General features: G+C 41.3%; 1 protein-coding gene across 1 annotated transcript; it reads left to right on the forward strand.

Moving 5' to 3' along the window:
• The first annotated feature begins 6,150 nt into the window (after window positions 1-6,150).
• LOC143275421 (uncharacterized) lies at window positions 6,151-20,618 on the forward strand. Its single transcript, XM_076579501.1, has 7 exons — window positions 6,151-6,306; window positions 12,497-12,619; window positions 13,543-13,655; window positions 16,215-16,341; window positions 17,179-17,324; window positions 18,121-18,433; window positions 19,527-20,618. The coding sequence occupies exons 1-7, from the start codon at window positions 6,267-6,269 to the stop codon at window positions 19,925-19,927; spliced, it is 1,263 nt and encodes a 420-aa protein (XP_076435616.1). The 5' UTR covers window positions 6,151-6,266; the 3' UTR covers window positions 19,928-20,618.
• Window positions 20,619-22,045: the final 1,427 nt, after the last annotated feature.

Here is a 22,045-nt window from a genome sequence, read left to right on the forward strand (position 1 = left end):
GTCTCTATCTCTGCTCGCCTGTTGGACTTCAGGGATGTGTGCTGAGTACACATGTCACCCACTTTTCAGATTTCCACAACAAATACAAAAACGAATACACACACTCAAAGAAGCTGAACACTGAAATGTTGTAATGAATACGTCATTGGCCCATGTCAATAGGGGTGGTTACAAGTCCATGCAGAGGTACAACACAAACATTTTACTATTTGCAACGTACTTTCAAAGCCTTGTCAAGGAACACAGCCAAGCGCATGACCAATAATTTATTTACACTCGCAAAAAACAATGTCAGATTAAACAAAGATGGAGTATTGTAGTACTTAGCGGGGATATAGTGTTGTCTCAGATCAGCACGCAGACACACACACGCGTGCGCACGTACAAAACGATGCATGCACATGCACGGACACACACGCAACACACACACAGTTTTTACACTCTGAATCATAATGTAATACTATCTTACCCACATGTTTTTCTTTTTACATAATGATTGATGTGTGCATGGTGATAAGTGAAGGGTGTGTCAGTAATTTCTTTGATTTTTGCTGACGGCATTTTATTTTATTTTAAGTGAGCCTAAAAAAATGTTTCTGTTTTTGGTTGAAGCAGATAATAACGTTTTTTGAATTTGATACATACTAGTTATTGCATACACATTTTTTCCGTGTTTACCTCTTTATTTAAGGACATTCCACAAGTTTATTCGCATAACTGGTTCAAACGCTTTTCTAAAATCGATGAACGCGACGTATAATTTCTTATGGTAAGACAGTTGTTTTTGAGTCAATGCAAACAAAGTAAAGACATGGTCGATGGTACTGTATTTCTTCCTAAATCCTGTATGACTTTCGTTTATAACACTGTTCTCCTCAATCCACTTACTAAGTCGCTGATTTAAAATGTGACTATAACGTCTACTGCTAACATTCAAAAGGGATATACCCCTATAATTGTCAGGAGGGTTCTTATCACCTTTCTTATGAAGTGGCTGAATAACAACTTCTGTCCACTGGGATGGATATATACCTGAGGTGAACAATTTGTTGAAAAGAATAACCAAAAATAACACAATAACGAAAGTCGTGTGTTTGAAAACCTCCCCTATTATGCCATCGGGGCCCGCAGCTTTTCCATTTTTCAGAGCACGAATAGCTGTGAATACTTCGCCTTCAGTTATATCTGTTTCAAGAACATCAGTATCATATTGGTCATGCTCATCACCAAGTTGAGCTTCTGGCTGATTTAAAGCATTTTCATTTACAGTATTTTCATTTACAGGTTCCTGACAAACATCTGATTGGAAGATTTCAGAGAAGTCCTGGAATCATTCGTCCTTGCTAATGAAAATACGTATCGTCGCTTTATTTGTGATGGATTTAATCTTGCCCCAAAAATTCTTTTGAATTACTGGCATTTTCATGTAATGATTTCACAACTTTTTCACGGTGGGCCTTCCGTTTTAACAGTTCTTTATATTCCCTTCGCTGTTGATTGTACTGTTCCCTCACTCTTTTTTCCTCATCTAACTGCACGCTGTCCTCGCTACCGCCATCTCCAACTTGGTGTTCCCTCCCACCGCTTCTTGCTCTGGTCTTGTTACATGCTGTTTTAACGTTATACAGCTTACGCAAATCTCGGCGGAATTCACGTTTTGAATCTTTGCACTCGGAATCAAACCAAGAGTCTGTCTTATCTCTCCCCACCGTGATTATTTTTTTTCATGCACGAGCTTGCATTATGCAATGCTTTATTAACATAACTAATTGCTTCATTAACATCAGTGTTAATTAGATTTGTAACCTTTTCCAAGTTCTTAAATTCAGCTTCAGACAATTTACCAAGGAAGTTGTCTACTTTCCCCATCTAAGTTTTTCGATTCTTACAACATTTGCAATCATATTCAGTTCGGTTTCATCAATAACATATCCACAGTATAGCTCAACAGGCATGTGCTTAGACTCAATTCTTGGTGATACGTTCAACTGTTTACATTATTTCAGTAAGGTATGGGAAACAATAAAGTAATCTACAACGCAACACCCACTAGGTGAGATGTATGCATAGTTGCCAAAATCAACATCACCTTCAATACTACCGTTAAGGATACATAAATCAAAGCATTTACACAAATTCAACAAATACTTTCCAAAATCATTACAAACTTTGTCCTTTAATGTTCGTATCGTCTCTCCATCATCATCGTCATCTAAGGGGTCCATACTAAGGATGACGCTGTCATTGCATATGTTCTTTCCTCCTGTACGCGAGTTGAAATCTCCCATCAACTAAAATGGACAATCTCCGTACACTTCTGTAAGGTCCATCATACATTGTTCTGAGACTGCAACCCCATTATCAATTATATCAAAATGACTGGTAAGTCATATGAAAAACGTTCGCCTGACATTTCATAACAACAATAATTATCAAATTCTACACATACTTTTTCTGTATATTTAGACAGTTCCTTTTTCACAAGCAGTGTCAGGCCACCAGATAAAAGTGCAGTTACTCCCTGAGATAAACGTACTCCCGGCGTAATAAAAACGTCATGCTCAGGAAATAATTAAGATGGGAACTTTGTCACAAATGTTTTAACCAGAGGACAGAAATCAAAAGTACAAAGATAAGATCTTACATCAGTATCATAAACAAATGATAAACCTTCAATGTTATAAGTGACAAATTTCACATTTCTGTCGACACAGGCCTGGCCGAATCCCTATTTATTGTTCCCTTGCCTGTCTGTGTGTCTGGATGTGGTTTCATGTAGTGTGGACTGGCGTTTGGGTGTGCCGCTCGTGCAAGAATGACTTGTGGTCTTTGTGGACTGTGCACGTGTTGTTCTGATGCCTGCTTCGCTTCGCCTGCAGAGTTTGTTATGACGTCACTATGTGGGGTGGTTTGTATTTCAGCGTGTGTCACCATTGACAGGGTCATGTTTACGTTTGTCAGCTGACTCTGTCCTGTCATCTGTCTGTCATCTGTAGAGTTTCCCTGTTCCGAAGTCATGTCAACAACGTAGTCATTCTGCGGTCGGGAACCGTCAGTTAGCCTCACAACTGAAACTACAGAGCAGACGACGAGTACTGGCTCACAGGATGAAGGACACCACAAACAAGACGAGGGTGGTGACACGGGCAGCACCACATAAGGAGGGAGACAGTAAAGCTGGCACAGGGAATGACAATTTACAGACTGTACAGGACTCTGACGTGCGTGTACCTAACACTGACGTTTGTGCTTACGATGGTGCACATGCAACTTAAGAAGACACACAACATTGTAAAGATCATAAAACAGGCAGTACAGCAGACAGTACAGAAAACAATCACAAAACACACGCAGAGAGAGAGAGAGAGTTGCGGTTTTTGTTACATAGTATGGTGACTGAAACTCCTGGCTAGACAGGAACGGAGATCGTGCTTGTGTGTGTGTGTGTGTGTGTGTGTGTGTGTGTGTGTGTGTGTGTGTGTGTGTGTGTGTGTGTTGTGTGTGTGTGTGTGTGTGTGTGTGTGTGGTGTGTGTCAAGTCAAGTCAAGTCAAAATAATCTTTATTGAGGGTAAAAGAATAAGCTTGTACAGCTTTTTTCATCCTGCCCAGGGTGTGTGTGTCTGTGAATTTGTATGTGTGTGTGGGGTAGTATATTTTTTTGTACCCATCACATGCATTAGCAGTAGTGTTGCAACAGCCCTCCAATATAAAATGTCCACCAGTCATCAGCATATTTTTGTTCACTGACCTGTTACAATCTGGGTGCACACAATTCTGGTTCAGAATAGTCCAGCACAACTCCCTACAGCGCAAAATTTCCTGCCTAGCCGCCATTACGTGTTACGCATGAGAGAGACGCACACACACACACACACACACACACACACACACACACACACACACAGAGAGAAAGGGGGGAGCAGAAAAGAGGAAGAGAGAGAAAAAGAGACAGAGTGAAAGAAAAAGAGACAGACAGCCTGAGAGAGAAACAGAGAGAGACAGAGACAGGCAGACAGAGAGAAAGAGATGAAGAGAGACAGACAAAAGCAGTGAGAGGGACACAAGAGAAACAGAAAAGGAGAACACCAAAGGGTACATTTGTACTCTTACCAAAAAATGCAACCTTGCAGTCACAGTCTGACGGGAGTTGAAAAGACAGAGAAAGATAGAAACACAGCAAGAAACACACAGAGAGAGAAACAGAGGGAGGGAGAGATAGACAGAGAGACAGAGAGAGAATATGAGAATGTGACAGTGAGACAGAGACACGAGAAAGTGAGACAGAGAGAGAAGATAGGAGAGGGGAAAAGTGAAAGAGAAAGAGAGTGAGACGCGAGACAGATGTAGACAGACAGACAGACAGAGATTTAGTCCAAAAGACAATTTCAAGTAAGCAGTCACAATGATTATGAAAAGAATTGAAGAGGGGGGAAGGGGGGGGGGGGCGAGGGAGAGTGTGTTAGAAGGAGAGACAGAGAGAGACATAGACAATGACAAAGACAGATACAGAGAGGTACAGACAGACACAGAGACAAAGACTGAGCATAAACACCAGAATATACCACATCACTCGTACAGACAATTGAGGACAGTCACAATTGAAAAGTGTTGAAGACACTTGACACTTTGACATTTTATTGACATTAACTTCAAAGTTCTAATGTCAATGGGGTGCATAAAGTCAAAAGTATCTATCAAATATACAACAAAAACAAGTGAATAAATAAATGCACTATGAGTTAAGTGACCTGAAGAGTTCAACAAATGGACACGAACGCAACAATTTAGTGTTAGTCTCTCTTCGCGTTAAAGCGAGTGTACTCGTATCAAAGTCCGAAATTCTGTTGCTGATTCTGTCTGTCTCTCTCTGTCTCTATCTCTCTGTGTCTCTCTGTCTCTATCTCTCTCTCTCTCTCTCTGTGTGTGTGTGTGTGTGTGTGTGTGTGTGTGTGTGTGTGTGTGTGTGTGTGTGTGTGTGTGTCTGTGCTCGTGCGACGCTCGAGCCACAGGATCAACAGTTCCAAGTTCATTATGCAGGCACACATGAACCTCTCACGCTGCGTGCCCGCTTACTTTCACTCACACATCGCATTCTTTCCCATGCCCGCGCGAGCGCGCACGTACCTCAGACACACGCACTAATGCACACATGTCAAAATTGCGGTAAAATACTGTTTCAAATAACAATATAATGAATAACAAATCCATCGAGCAGTATCAAGAAAGGTGAAAATATTTCCTTTGCATCAAACATGGTGACAGTCAGTTACTGTTGTAGAATGTGTTTCCTTACTTTAGTTGCTTCAGCAACAAACGTTGCTAGTGATTTAATTACTCTATTGTCTTCAGACCACAATACACTTGTTAAGTCTTTTCTCATTGCAACGCCCAGGTGAAATAATTTACTTTCCTTTCTTATATCGTGATACACTTTGCATGAAAATAAGAAGTGCACTTCATCTTCATTTGAGTTTTCCTCGTTACATACCAGACAGATATTACGTTCTGATGTGAAAACATCAAACCATCTTTTATGAGCACAAAGATCTGAAGTACGATTTCTAAATCTAGCAAGAGTGTCTCTATGCCATTTATTAGTGACTACTAATAGATACTTCTCTGCCTGAAAAATACTTTTAAATAAGAAGAACCATGTATACTTATCACTGTTTTCCATTTTTGAATGCCAGTTTTGTTTACAAGAGGATAAAAGTCTATCCTTTAATTCCGCTATAAATGCTAACTCGTTACCATCTCCCTGACTCAACCAAACTATTCCAAACCTGTTAACAGTTAAAACTCTTTTTACATTATGCAAAAGTGTTGAAGGGAGAGAGAGAGAGAGAGAGAGAGAGAGAGAGAGAAGGAGGAGGAGAGGGAGCATTGTTCTGGCAAAACTGGGACAAGCAAGAAGTGGAGGCAACTGGTGCCAGTGGGACCCAAGTCAATGGAGTCGTCATCTTGAAAATCCGGAACACAGAGCATAAGGTCAAGAACGTCACTTCACTTTACCATCCACTCCCAATGGCCAAGCACTCTGCAGTCCACAAAGCTGACGCTCACGTGCTAATTAGTTCACGAACAATTGACTCATGTGACTTTCTCTTCAGGGCATGATCTGGGCTAGACTGGTAATAAATGGCACTGAATGTTGGAAGTATCGTCAGACCTAACTGTGCGGCGGAACAGCAAGTCTCCTAGTGTTGTGAATGGTTCAGTTTGAGTTCTTTGGTTTAAAGTGACTTGTCAACAACTGAGTGTCGACATGTTGGGAAGTTTGGTCACCGTGCTTCTGCTGACTGGCAGTGAGTATTTCAGGGCACGTGTGTGTGTGTGTGTGTGTGTGTGTGTGTGTGTGTGTGTGTGTGTGTGTGTGATAGAGAGAGAGAGAGAGAGGGAGAGAGAGAGAGAGAGAGAGAGAGAGAGAGAGAACGGAAACGGAACGGAATGGTTTATTCACATATAGGCCTCAGCCCCAAGTGAAGGGGTTAATATGAACATTATACAACTCAATAAGACAACATAAGCAAACGAGCATAAATGCAGATAACAAAACATAATTATATTCATTTCACGAAGTGACTGTTTCTCTAATTTTGAAAGCCTTATACAAAAACATGGAAAAATCACGAATGTCCTTACTGTTGCTTGACGACATTAACAGACATAATTTAAACAAAGAGGGATGTTTGTAATATTTTGCTTTTAGAAACATTTCACGAATATTTTCTAGAACTGGGCAACAAAGAACAAAATGCAATTCGTTTTCTTCAGATTCGTTACATAGAGGGCAGACTAAATCATTCGTACCAGAAGTTTTGTATCTTGAGCGATGCACTGTCAGTTCTGATATTCCTAATCTAAATTTCGTTGTTATAAATTTCAAGTGCCTGTCCATATCTTGCAGTAGATAAGGTTTTGAATCATGTGCACTACAGAAAGATCTGTACATATCAAATCTCTCGCTGGTATGAATATGATTATTCCAAGTCTACCATCTACAATCAATTAGCCTTTTGCGGAAAACAAATATAAAACCATTAACACTTCCAACACCCTGTTCCATCCACACAAAACCAAATCCATATTCAAACAAACGAAGACGAACCTTAGTTACCCAATTTTCTTTCCCTTGATATCTAAATCATACAACATTTTATAAGCCTTAGACGGTATCCTGCTATCTTCCATGTGAACAAGTTTGATCCAGTAGCGAATACAATTCAAAACAGAGTTTATATATATATAGGATATCAGTTTGTTTCCCCATAAACAAAGTCATTTGGCGTTCGCATATCTTCTCCTAAAAATTTCTTTAAAGCCAACAAATGAACTGATTCACAATGAAAAACAGCATTATCTGGCCACCATAACTCAGATCCATATTGCACTATTGGTTGTATTTGGCAGTCAAAAAGCTTAAAGAATAAATTAAATTAATTTTTGTTTAACATATTTATATAATCTTTTCATTACACATATCAAAGCAGTTTTTGCTTGACTTGCAAGTTCCTTGCAAGCAGCAACAAAACTTAAACGGGTTGAGAAGAGAATTCCTAAATATCTATACACATTAACAATAGGCATTGCAACACCATCATAAAACCATCGTTCTCTCACACTTAAATATCCACCTTTCCGAAATACTATTATGTTACTTTTAGACATATTTACCTTTAATTGAAGAGATGTTGTTGCACGCTGTAAACTATTTAATTGTGTTTGTAGGCCTATAAATGTTTCTGAAATCAAAATAATATCGTCTGCTAACAAAAGAATAAACAATTCAAAAGCATCAAGTGGAAGCACAGCACCATGCCTACCATTATTAATTACTTCTATTGCTAATTCGTTTATGAATAAAGAAAAAAGAACTGAGCTGCATGCATCACCTTGTTTAACCCCAGAAGTACATGTTATATAATCTGTCAGTTTGGCACCACATCGGACTCTAGCTTTAACTACATCATACATACTTTTAATACACCTATACAATTTTCCTTTTATACCATTTTTTTTTAATAAGAACTGACCAAAGAAGATTTTTATTTATGGAGTCAAAAGCTTTTTCAAAGTCAATAAATGCTACATACAAGAGAGAGAGAGAGAGAGAGAGAGAGAGAGAGAGAGAGAGAGAGAGATGGTCATTGCTTTGATTGCTGATAATATTGCATTTCAGCTAACAAACAGTGTTGATACGGTGTGTGTGTGTGTGTGTGTGTGTGTGTGTGTGTGTGTGTGTGTGTGTGTGTGTGTGTGTGTGTGTGTGTGTGTGTGTGATGCCAACTACAATGAATATGATAACATTAATGTTTAGAAAAATGCTGAATACACAGACTTTACAATACCATACAGTTTTATCGAAGATAAATGGCTTTATATTTAGATCATTGTGTTGCCAAGTCTAGTGTGATGCCTTAAAATTCCTTGTGCTTGGTGTTTGGTTAACCAAAGACAAAAAAGAAAGAAATGAAGACATGAATTATGCTGAAAAACGATCAGAATGAAGTCACTATTTTAAACGTGGATTAAACGACAAACCAGACAACAGAGTAGAAGTGACATTCTTTAATCACTTATCTCGTACAACATAATTTATTCGTGGTTATTGCTTCCCACTCCTGCTGGCTGTTTCATAAACGACTTGCAAAAAGACGGATTGTTTTCACACGAAAAAAGGAGACAACAAAAAGAGAAAAAAAAACTTCAACAAAAAGAATATGCCCAGTGCACACAGTGTAAAGACTGGACCCAGTGGAATGGATAGGCCTTGGGGAAAAGCTCGGTTTACATTTGTCACAATTGTGACTGATGCAGATTGTATTTGTATACGCTGATGACCCAGTGAAGAACTTTTTTTCATGCTAGTTTCATTTCCGTCAATCCATGCAGTGCAAAGTGCGTCTTCGTTTTCTTCCATTTCCTGATGATTACAAGAGGTGTTCTAATGAATTGTAATCAAGATTTCTGTTTCCCCTTTTCATTAGTTACTTTTTTGTCATCAGTGCTAAGACAATGCCGGCACTTTTTTTCTGTTCACAAGCAAATGATGCAGATCTTATCTTCTTTATCACACTCATCGCCTCGTGGTTATTCTTGCTGTTTTGAACAAAGATGTGGACGCTGTTGATATTCCAATGGTATGTTCCATTGTTGATTTTTTTTTTTTTCGGACATAAAAGATACACAACCTGTACTGCTGAGCGTTCTCGTATTGTTTTCTGTTGATTGAAATTGACTGGCCACGTTTGCCCCATACCAGCTTACACCGACATGGGCAGGTTGTCTTTGTGTCAATAGGTCAGCTATGAGCCATACTGTGAGTATCGTCTCTCTTAAGATATTCTCCGCATTGCTTTGAGTGCAAAAAGAGACCAACTAGCCCTAGTCTCCCCCTTCAGCTCTTTGCACAAGACTAACATATGTAACAGATTCACGAGGACTGTAGGTATTACTAGTTCTGAACTGAATATGATAAATCATAGTGACAGTCGTTATTTGAAACAAACACATCTGACACTGACACTGGCACTAGTTTATTGAATGGAGGTTCACAGTCGACAGATACATTATTATTTACACGAGGGGAAAAAAATTACATTTGTATATTTTGGACTGCATTCAAGATCTGGGATCTAAGCTTAAAGGCATAGAAAAGAAACTTCGCAAAAACAAAAATACTGTCTTCTGGAACTCTCATAAATTCCAGATTATGAATTTCGAAATTGACAATATTCTGTAAATACTTAGATCTTAAGTCTTCATACTTAGGGCACTCAAAGGTGAAGTGAATTTCGGTTTCAAGTGAGTTACTACAAAATGGACAATTCCCGTTTTCTTGATTCCTTGAATAACGGTATTGTGAACACCAATTTGTGATACTCCCATCCTGAACTGAGCGAGGGTGTTACGATATGTGTTCATCCATAAAACATCCACATATTTCTCTCTTCCGAAACAAGTCTTATATTGTTTATATACCGAGTATCTTACACAATTTTCTAAGTGGTCATGCCAACGATAGAGAAATGAGTTGTACAGTCTTTCTTTAACTCTCTCCATACGAACGGCGAAAGAGACGACGTTAACAGCGTTTCACCCCAATTACCATCATCAAAATATTGCAAGCGGAAGGCTCTTATACTGAAGAGGTGAATGTTGACAAAGAATACCACAATTCTGACGACGGAAGCTAAAGGTTGGGTCATTCAGACACCCACTGAACATCCGAGGGGTCTCTGTATCGGAGAAGAGAGGACTGGCCGTACTGAGTGAGTTAAGTTCTTTGAAAAATAGTCTCTCATGCCCACATCCAAACAACCACACTTGCTCAAATCCATTTTCACACAGAATATTTTGAACTCAAGTGACAGTTCCATTTTCATGCATTTTTAACAGCATTTTATAAGCTCTCTTTGAAAATAATTGTTCAGGCTGCTTCAGTAATCGAAACCAACATCTTATACATTTAATGACTGAATTAATCCAAAATGGATACCTGCCCAGTTCCCCGTATGCCATATCGTTAGGAGTCTTATCTGTGACATGCAGCAGACGTTTACAAGCATAGAGCTGAATCCTTTCTACTTGTTCGTATCTTGTCAAATCCCCAAATTTCTGCTCCGTACAACAAAACTGGAACAACCTTCGTATCAAACAGTTTTAAAGATACATCAGCTGAATTGCAATCTATTCTATTCAAGGTTCTAATAATTTCTGTTGTACTTCTCCATGCTCTGACTGTAAGATCTTCCAGTGCTGCCGTCCAACTGTGTCGTGTCAAAAACGTTAGTCCTTAGTATTTGTATAAATTAACTATTTCCAAATTTTTACCATCTAAATACCATTTTTACCCTCAGTCCTAAAACCCCACCCTTCCTAAACACTAACACCTTAGATTTGTCCATATTTACAGCTAATCCCAATCTATGTGCAGATTCTTGAAGATTGTTTGGTTGGTTCTGCAAGCCAATCACTGTTGTGGATATGAGTGTGGGGTAATCGGCGAAAAGTAGTAAAAATAAGTCAATCTCCGCTGAGCTGAGGGACAATCCATGTTTACCTTTCATAGTTATTTCATTTGCCAATTCATTTACTAGAATGTTGAATAGTGTTGGGTTCATAATGCAACCTTGTTTCAAACCTTGCAGACAGAAAAAGAAGTCAGAAAGCCCACTCCCACTCATCACACATGACTGTACTGTTTCGTACATTGCTTGGACAATATGTAGCTTTTTCCCACTTATACCCGATTTCATAAGCACTGCTCCTAGTATGTGTCTGTTTACAGTGTCATATGCCTGTCTGAAGTCAATGAAAGCTACGTACAGTTTTGTATTTATAGATAAATGTTTTTCGATGCCAGTATGAAGTGTGAAAATGTGATCTATTGCTGAACGTCCCTTACGAAAGCCTGCTTGTGCTTCGTTTATCAGACAACTGTTTTCAGCCCAGAGATACAGCCTATCATTCATAATTTTGGTAAACACTTTACCCACAACACTTAGTAGTGATATGCCTCGGTAGTTGTCTGGACTGTTGAAATCACCTTTTTTGTGTAACGGTATAATTATTGCTCTGGTCCATTCCTCTGGGAAGATCCCTTCAACAAAGAGCTTGTTAAAGTAAACTTTCAAGTCATGTATGATTTCTGGTTCAGCTACTTTCAACATTTCTGCTAATATACTGTCAACAAACACATCATGGATATGAGAGATTCTCATGCGTGCGCGCGTGTGTGTGTCTGTGGCTTTGATGCCTGAAATACAGTTCTTTGTCAGTTCTGTTTGCTTGACAACTAAGCTGATTTGGTCCTTGCATTTATTGTTATTACTTAACTCCTCTGAACATACGCTGAGGCCACATTTTTTATTTCGTGAATTTGACTTGAACAAACATTCAATTTTCATCTTGCGCTATCAATTTTACTGTTTCATACATTCAAATTTGTTTTCATCAAAGTGACGAGTTCTTCATAAAATTCAGTCACTGACGATGTTCACAGCTATTTATTCTTTATAAAAAGTATTTTCAAGCTCTACTCTAAAATAATTTGAGAATTGAAAATTCCAGAAACAACGCAGATAGACATTTTAATCTGTTGTTAGTTGAATCTGTCACACTTTGAAAAATGTATTTGTTGCAACCAAAACAAAAATGATTTTTTTCAGATTTTGTGAAAGGAGAATTAAGCAGCCAGTGACTGTTGTTGTCTTTCACACAGTTTCCATAGAAATAAAGACATTCTCTGAGGTTTCTATTTTCTGAGCACACGTATGAAATCAATGTATGCTGGAATTGAGAATGGTGTTTTGTGTGATCATGCAATTATCTTTTCTAAACGATCATACAATTAAAGATGCTGCAGAAGTTTTGACAGAATACGGTGATCCTATTCCACGTTTCTGAAAATCGCCCACTGTACCACGGGTTGACTGATGTGTACGCTGTTAGTTGTGAGAAGACACATGTTCAGTGCACTACGTGTTCTGTCAGGTGCCACTGGTTTACAGTGGTCACAGAAGCTGAGGACAGATGCTGGTCCCGTTCAGATCTGCTCCGGGCAGGACATTCAGCTCTTCTGGAACTTCACGCTGGACAAAGGGGAGCGACTGAAAGGTGGGTGTCTGTATAAACTTTGGTGCGAAAATATGTTTGTGGTACATCTTATTTTTCTTGCACACACACACACACACACACACACACACACACACACACACACACACACACACACAACCTACAGGCAGAGACACATACATAGACTAGTGCTACACATATACACGCACAGAAAAAGACAAGGAAATTGTTTAATCGGAAATGTTATAATTTTTTTTTTTTAAAGAAAGAAAGAGAAAACGTGTTTGTGTAGTGACACAATCACGTACATCCAGAAAGAGATAGTTTTCGAAGTGAACATTTTATTCATACAAAGGCCCTTTCCCCTCCTGAGAGGGTAGTTACTTTATTCACTTACAACAAGGAAGATCCATCGCTCTTGACTGTTTTGGGGCCTGTCTCTGAATGGTACCCCAGGTGTGTTTGAGGATCTTGAATTCTCCAGAAGATGTAACCTTGCTCCCTTCACATGACGTGTCCTATCCAGTTCCATAGTCTTCTCATGTTGGTTTTCATGTTCGTTTGATTGCACTGGACGAGTAGTTATTGATTGGAGGTGGTATTGGGCCAGACGATTCTCAGGATTCTTCGGAGGATTTTCGTGTGGAAGATTCACAACTTGATTAGATCAGTCATTAAAGGGAACGATACACAAATAAGCGCAGTACGTGCAGAAAATAATAAAGGTGTAACAGATCGGAAATGCAATGCCTTAGGGAGACAGACAGAAGGGGAAGAGGATGTGAAGATATATTATTTGATCAGTCATAAACACAACTGTTATTCTGCTTTCTTCAGATGAAAAAGAACATTGGCTTACACACACACACACACACACACACACACACACACACACACACACACACACACACTATGATATACTATCGATGAAATCAATGATGATGACAATGATGACGATGACGAAGGCATGGTGTGGGGATGTCAACCTGAGGGGAAGGAGGAGGGTGTCCTGGCCACATACGTGGACGATCACTTTGTTCCCGTGTCCTCCTTCTCCGGTCGTCTGGCTCACCTCCAGGTAAGTCACGGCTTTGCCAGGTGAGAGCTGTTCACCTGTGTCGATGGTGTCTTGGCTTCATTCTCTTTGTCCATTGTTTAATTCAGTTTTCTCTTAACTGCGGACAAGAAATAGAATGTCAATCTGTTAGAAAAGCATACTCTAATCTCGGCAACACAAACATTATCCAGCGATAAATTGGGAACCACCCAAACAAATCTTGATGCCGGAAACTGAACGAAATAATCTGGAGACTGAACAAAACAAAACGTTAACGATCCGGAAATACTGTTTAGTCCGGAAAACCTACAACCTATCAGCAGAATGAGTGGAAAGTGTTATTGTCTTTATGTTTAGTGCTGTCACGACCCCACTAGGGAAGAGGTCAAGAACTGTTTTAAAACCTAACACCCACCCCAATTCACCAGACAACACAAACACAGAATACAGATATTTTTCTCCCACAAAAAAAATTATTCTCTTCCGCTCTGTCTATCCCGCTCACGCAACCTTACACACACAGCTTATACATGCAAAAACAACAACAAAAACAAACATATACAATAACTACCAAAAAACCCCAAACAAACTAACAGAAGTCGCTTACAAAACTATCCCGATTCTCCCAAATGATCTCAAAAGCGATTTTCCACACACACTCAAGGGGAAAAAACAAAACAAAAAACAAACCAAAAATGGACTGGTACACAGATATTCGTGCTTTAGTTTTTGGTGGCTTCAGGAAGTTTTCCTCTTAAAAGGAAACACACGGCTCCAGACGAACTTCAGCGGACACGTTGCGCAGGTCCGAGAAAAGGCACAAGCCCCCAATTGAAAGGCCTAGGTGCCACGACTCGGCATACAGTGCCAAGCAAAACAAAGACCCAGGCCTCAAGTCAAAAGGCCCGGAACCAGGACACCAGTGACGGTGCACGAGGGGGTGAAGACCCAGGACACCAGTCACGGTGCAGGAGGGGGTGAAGACCAGGACCCATCACGGGAGAGGGACGAAGACCAGGACACCAGTCACGGTGCAGAGGGTAAGTCGGGAAGGAGGGCGAAGACCCAGGACACCAGTCACGGTGCAGGAGGGGGTGAAGACCCAGGACACCAGTCACGGTGCAGGAGGGGGTGAAGACCCAGGACACCAGTCACGGTGCAGGAGGGGGTGAAGACCCAGGACACCAGTCACGGTGCAGGAGGGGTGAAGACCCAGGACACCAGTCAACGGTGCAGGAGGGTGATGACCCAGGACACCAGTCACGGGGAAGGAAAGGGGTGAAGACCCAGGACACCAGTCACGGGGAAGGAAAGGGGTGATGACCCAGGACACCAGTCACGGTGCAGGAGGGGTGATGACCCAGGACACCAGTCACGGGAAGGAAAGGGGTGATGACCCAGGACACCAGTCACGGTGCAGGAGGGGTGATGACCCAGGACACCAGTCACGGGGAAGGAAAGGGGTGAAGACCCAGGACACCAGTCACGGTGCAGGAGGGGTGAAGACCCAGGACACCAGTCACGGTGCAGGAGGGGTGATGACCCAGGACACCAGTCACGGGGAAGGAAAGGGGTGATGACCCAAGAAACCAATCGAAAGCCTGGGGCCCAGGGCACAGGACACCGGCTGGGCGGGACGAAGATCTAGGTCACCAGACGATAGGCCCGGGACCCAGGACACAGTGAGAGCTGCCACAGCGACCAACGACCACCACGAAGACACGACCACCACAGAGACACGACCACCACAGAGACACGACCACCACGAAGACACGACCACCACAAAGACACGACCACCACAGAGACACGACCACCACAGAGACACGACCACCACGAAGACACGACCACCACAGAGACACGACCACCACGAAGACACGACCACCACAAAGACACGACCACCACGAAGACACGACCACCACAGAGACACGACCACCACGAAGACACGACCACCACGAAGACACGACCACCACGAAGACACGACCACCACGAAGACACGACCACCACAGACACGACCACCACAGAGACACGACCACCACAGAGACACGACCACCACAGAGACACGACCACCACAGAGACACGACCACCACGAAGACACGACCACCACGAAGACACGACCACCACAGAGACACGACCACCACGACATCGGGGTAGCTACCCCACCAACAACAGAAACGACCCGTTCACAACGGCAGTCGGGCTGCAAAAGCCTCGAATATTGTTGCTGCCCAACAATATTTCATACTCGCTCAGGTGAGCTGAGTAACATGCACGTGGTTCGTGCGTAATTCGGGACTTTTACCCGAACTGAAGGCTGGGGGAAGGAAGGATGGAAAATGAAAGGAGAGGGTGGAGAAAAACGAAGACGGGCCACACGCCCTGACTGTCGTCACAAGTTGTGACAAGTGCAAAACTGGTATTCACAGTCAAAACATTTGACCAGTGGACATGATTTCGTTCACACACACACACACACACACACACGAGACGCAAATAAAACGAAACACGGTTATTACAAAGACTAACTTTGTTTCCATACATGTGCCAGAAAGTAACCAAACCTTATGTTTGTTTCATAACCAGGATGGAGGCATTGAACTGAGCTGCGCCACCATTCTGGAGTCAGGTCACTACAGCATTTCCGTCAGTACCGAAGACGTGCACAATGCTCTGACTGTGCACCGCAAGACTGCTGATGTGACGGTCCTGGGTAAGTGAGGATTTTCAAGTGTTATGTCCTTAATCAGGTATACCAGACGTTGTTAAAGCGCTTCAAGACCCACGTGTGGAATAAAACGTGCCGCACTTGTGTGTGTGTGTGTGTGTTGTGTGTGTGTGTGTGCGTGTGTGTGTGTGTGTGTGTGTGTGTGTGTGTGTGTGTGTGTGTCTCATTGATTGTATCATTATTCTCGATATGATTTATATATCATTCAGCAAGCCTATCCATCAGATTTCATGGTCAAAAAGGAAATTTGACAGTATCTGTTTAACCCTTTGAGCCCTGAGTTCCTGAGCAATTTTAACCCTTCTGCCTGAGCTCCTGAGCCAAAATTTGCAAATAATTGGTATTAATGCGTTCCACAACGAAGGTTAAAGAATAGGAGAAAGAAAATAAAAGGTAGACGAAACAGCGGGAAGAAAGTGATAAAGAAATATTCTAATTTGCTAAACCCCCCAAAATATATGTCCTTTACCAAATTCTGTACCCAATTGCCTTAAATGACTGCAGTTGATATGATATATACGCGAATGTGCGTTTGTCTGGCACTTATAATTTAAGGGAATTTGACTGCCACCAAAGTACATGTTCAAAGGAGCTGTATCAGGCTTGATGAAATTCGAACCCTTAGCAAACATTTATGTTTGAACGATTTGGATCGCTGAAAAGACCAAACTCATTACAACTGAGTGAACTGTGACAATATGATTGAGTTTCTGCTTAATGGGAGATACTTCTTACATTTGTGAGTCCCCAGCAGAGAGAGCAGAGAAACGCAACTTGCAGTCCATACAACAATCAGTCACGAACACTGCCATCTGTCCACAGACATGCCAAAAACACAGAGCGGGGAAATCCACGTGACAAGAGAGAAAAATGCCGTACGTGACGTCGTCACTGGCGCGTGGCACGTGCAGCTGTCGTGTGGCAACTTCTCCGATCGAGGTCATCCCCCTGTTGACGTCACCTGGACCGTAAGAACCTTATATGTTCTCTTTGTTTAGAGACTGTGCATGTAGTCTGATAGAGATGAACAGTACAGACGGAAGAAAGAAAGAAAGACAGAAAGAGGTTGTCATGCTGCAAAACGTTTGCCACACTGCACACACAAAAACAAATAGGTTAAACTAAACTTTGCTCAGACACCTTTCATGAATAAATACAAGTTCATAAACGTGTTAAGTTGCTGTCATCTAGTCTACTAAAGACTAGACACAAAGAACTAATTGGTCAGTGTTAATATCTCATTGCAGGTCAGCAGAGCTTGCTGAAGTGGGAAAAATATATTCTTAAATAATCCATACAGTTTAAAAAAAAAAAAAAGATTTGAAATCAAACAGCAGATAATACCAGGTGGATGACTTTAAGAATATCTTTTCTTCTTTTGATCATAATCTATAAGTTATAAGCAATGCAAATGTTCATTAATGCGATTTCAAATATCAACATGGAGCAGAAACACTACTGCCATGAAACAAAGTGAAGAACTGTGCTATGCGTACAAATCAGTCCATTCCTCATTCAGAGCATTATCCACAAACAGTGGCACACGCCTTCACTCTGATCATAACCACAGGCTGAAAATACAAGCAAAAATCAATTTTAAAGTCAAGAGGTTAAGATTGGTGGTCACAGATTGAAAGGAATGAAAAACACATGTTCTCCCAATGTCCCTATTTGGGGAGCATGTCAATATTGATTTGAAAAGAACACTGCATCAATGTCCATCAATCATACAGATGTTCCAGTCTCACCATGGTCTTTCCTCAGACCCCCACAGGAGCACGGCTGGACAGCAGCAGTTATGAGGACGGCTTCTTCCATCTGCTGCTGCCCAACCCCCTGGTGGGAGGCAACTACAGCTGCAGCATCCCCCCCTCCCTGCCAGCAGCCAGGTGTATGGCTGACGACTCCCCTCTGCTGGACACAGTGTCCGTGCTGGTGGAGGAGACTGCTGGCAGGTTCACTCTCCTGGAGGCCCGTCAGCAGGAGTTTGTGGAGCAGCTGGCTGCACAGAGGGAGATGTGGATGGGGGACGTTGAGGTCATGGCCAACAGGACTGATGCACTGGAACACCGGATAGGTGTGTGTGTGTGTGTGTGTGTGTGTGTGTGTGTGCGAGTGTGTGTGTGTGTGTGTGTGTGTGTGTGTGTGTGTGTGTGTGTGTGTGTGTGTGTGTGTGTGTGTGTGTGTGTGTGTGTGCGAGTGTGTGTGTGTGTGTGTGTGTGTGTGTGTGTGTGTGTGTGTGTGCGAGTGTGTGTGTGTGTGTGTGTGTGTGTGTGTGTTGTCACACTATTCTCATACAACTTACTAACAGTAACCTGCAAATGTAAATGAAAGCTTTGGAAATCAAGTCTCCCTTATATAGATTTTGAAAAATCATTGTGCATCTGCTTTTAGGGGCAACTGTAGTAACGAAACTCAAGGTATGTTGAAATTTGTTTTGTTGAACTTGAATTCCTTGATCACTGAAGACTATAAGCTGCAACGTATATCTTTTCACAGTATGTAGTTCTTCAACAAGGCAGCTGCATGTACATGCTACATGTGGAAATGCTCCTAAAAATACAGACTCTTTTAAAGTAACGAACACAATCACAACCATTATGATGTGTATAGCTCAACCAAGAAATAACCTTAACCAATCCAGCTTTTTGGAAATTTATGGAACAGATTTCCACTCAATTTGAAAAGTATCAGGAATAAAAGCATGATAAGAAAAAGCTGATTAACCATATCAGTAATGCGTGCATTTAACTTGTTGGATGCGGTGAATGCACGCATGAGCATGTGTGTATGTTGTGCTTGTGTGAGAGACTGACGTGTATTTCGTTATTCCACTATTTTTTACGGGTCTATTAATTTTAATCTCTTCTTTGGCTTGATGAAAAAAAGTCGTTGCTCATTGAATACACCATCTTAATACACAAATTTTGACTTTGGCAATATTGTAAAAATAAAAAAATAAAAATAAATTAAAAAAAATGAAAAAAAGTAAAAGAAAAAAAGACAATGACATATCAGTTCAAAACAACATCACAGGCAGCTGTTGTTTTGAAGACTCTACGAGTCGAAGTACACAACTTCTCCTCTCCCAAGTGGGTTCAAAGTTTTTTCCTCTTGTGTTTTGTATCCAACATCACAGTATTTTTTCCCCATCTCTCTCTCATTTTCAGACGAGGCTTACACCACAGAGAAAATCGGCTTCCATGCCAGACTGTCCAGTGAAACACAGCTGTCCACTGGTTCCATTCTGAAGCTGGATCAGATCATCTACAACCACGGTAACGGCTACGACGCTAACACCGGCCGTTTTACCGCACCACGTGAAGGCACCTACTTCTTTATCGCCACAGCAGAGCCGCTTGGGAGTGGCAGAACGGCCAATCTGGACATGAAGAAGGAAGGGACTGAAGTCGCCCAGATGTACACGAAACAATACTCTGACAACAACCCGTCTGGGTCTTGTCATGCGACGCTGTTCCTGAAAACTGGAGAGAGGGTGTGGCTTGTAAGTGCCAGTGACGGCTACTTCGACGACCGTGTCACTCTTTTCTCTGGCTTTCTCGTGTCCTGACTTGTCTCCCCTCTTTTAGCTTTTAGGTTTCTCGCGTGAGAACAACGTGAGTCTGGGGAGGAGGAATTTTGCTTAATGTCTAGTCACACATATCAGTGATTGAAGACGTTTTGTAAGAGTACCAATGTATATATTTGAGTATCGTTTAGAAGAGAACGGAGATGTGGATGAATGGTGAGTAGGGGGGAAACCGGGCCATATGAGGGAGGAGGGAATTTGAATTAAAAAAAGATCTAAATACAATTACAGAAAATTGCTTAATGGACTTGGTAAAAGAGAAGTCGTTAATCTAACAAGCGAAACAACTGATGATGAATGCAATAAGTAAGTCTAAGTAACGATGTTATGATTATGATTTTCAGGTAAAGATATATTTATGTAATCACTGCTAAATTACTACTAGCAGAAGTATAAGTACATATGACGACGATCTGGTGATTTTACCAGCAGTTTCAAGAACTAGAGACTGTTTCATTCAAAAGTGTTTTCCCAGTAGACTTCAACGATTGTACGTGTTTGTGGCAAGGAGTGTCAGAGCATGCAAATGAGGAGAGTTCAGGCAGGAAAACATTTTGAACAGGAGCGTTGGAAATTTTACCACGTCGTGTACTTGTAGTGAATTGTTTGTTCGTCATGCTCATTTCTCATTCAGAATGGAATAAAGAACTTTTCAACGGTTGAGAAAAAAGAAGATGGTCTCTTTTTGTTATTGTTGTTGTTTTATTTTATTTTACTCGTGTGATTCACAGCTCCCCCCCCCCCCCCCCTTCTTTTTTTTTTTTTTCTTTTTTTTTTTCATTGTGTGATTGATAGCAGAACATATCGAAGAGTAAAGAAAGGGGAGGTGTGAGGGAGATGGAGAGTTATCGTCACGATACGGGTGACTGCCTCCAAATTGTATAGTCGCCCAGGGTGCTTGTGGAGACGGGTAGCAACGGTTTGGTCCTTGAGGGTGTATAGACCCTGTTACACTTAATCTCTCTTTTTCTTGAAAAGGTTAATATCTACTTCCTATCGTTCGTAGAAAAAAAGAAAAAGAAAAAACAACACAATTTTAAGAACGAAGAACAAAGCAATCTGCAAGATCCCGTAAGTGATGTAAGGATGATCATTTCATAAATGTTATATAATAATTATGTTTTTGTGCACCCTTTTAGTTGTTCTGTCAATCATTTCCTTTCTCTGTATACGCTACCAAAAACGAGAAGATGCCCAACAAAGTTCTGTGACCGTGCCTTTGCTTGCTGTAGGTAGGCTGTGTGCATGCGGCAAAAAAGTTATTTCAAAGTGGAGGGGGTGTATTCATGTATAACGAATCTAAGCCATTGAACGCTGTTGTTGTTTTTAGTCAATTAGACACATTATTCTGAGTTGTGATTGTTGTTGGGTTTTTTATGTGTGTTTGTTTTTGTTTTTTTACTGAAAGATTTATCACATAATATGAAAATGTTCACACGAAATACTGGACATCTTTCACACTCTAGACTTCATTGCCATATTTAGAAAGAAAGAAATGAATAAATAAACGAACGAACGAACGAACGAATGAATGAATGAATGAAAATAAATGCAAGAAGGGATTGTAGTTAACGAAAAGAAAGGAAAGAGGGAAAGGGAGGAATAAAGGAAGGGAAGAGATAGAGACAGACAGACAGACAGACAGACCAGCAGAACAAAGAAAAGAACTTCATCCCCATGCAGAGCCCGCTCACATCCACTTACGTCAACCATTATGCCAACACGTCCACATCCCGGAAACCTTTCCACGGGCAGTATTGAAACACGTCCACAACCCGGAAACCTTTCCACGGGCAGTATTGAAACACGTCCACAACCCGGAAACCTTTCCACGGGCAGTATTGAAACACGTGTGAGCCTGTCAGGGTGTCAGTCCGATTTGCCTATTCCCGTTTCGCCTGTTCCCGATTCGGTCATAACCAACTTGGTAAATCTCGATTCGCCTCTCTCTCTCTCTCTCTCTGTCTCTCTCTGTGTGTGTGTGTGTGTGTGTGTGTGTGTGTGTGTGTGTACAGAGAGAGAGAGAGACAGAGACAGACAGACCACTGACAGACAGATGACTGACAAAAAGTCCAACTCTCGATCAAGAGGCCATTGTAG

This window comes from Babylonia areolata, chromosome 30 (assembly GCF_041734735.1).
Source record: "Babylonia areolata isolate BAREFJ2019XMU chromosome 30, ASM4173473v1, whole genome shotgun sequence".
NCBI lineage: Eukaryota > Metazoa > Mollusca > Gastropoda > Neogastropoda > Buccinidae > Babylonia > Babylonia areolata.

What these genes read in the sequence shown, in the direction of transcription:
- LOC143275421 (XM_076579501.1), top strand. Translation starts at nt 6,267, where the DNA reads ATGTTGGGAAGTTTGGTCACCGTGCTTCTGCTGACTGGCA. An exon ending in CGTGCTTCTGCTGACTGGCA is followed by an intron (nt 6,307 to 12,496) that starts GTGAGTATTTCA and finishes GTGTTCTGTCAG; the next exon opens with GTGCCACTGGTTTACAGTGG. An exon ending in TGCTGATGTGACGGTCCTGG is followed by an intron (nt 16,342 to 17,178) that starts GTAAGTGAGGAT and finishes ATCTGTCCACAG; the next exon opens with ACATGCCAAAAACACAGAGC.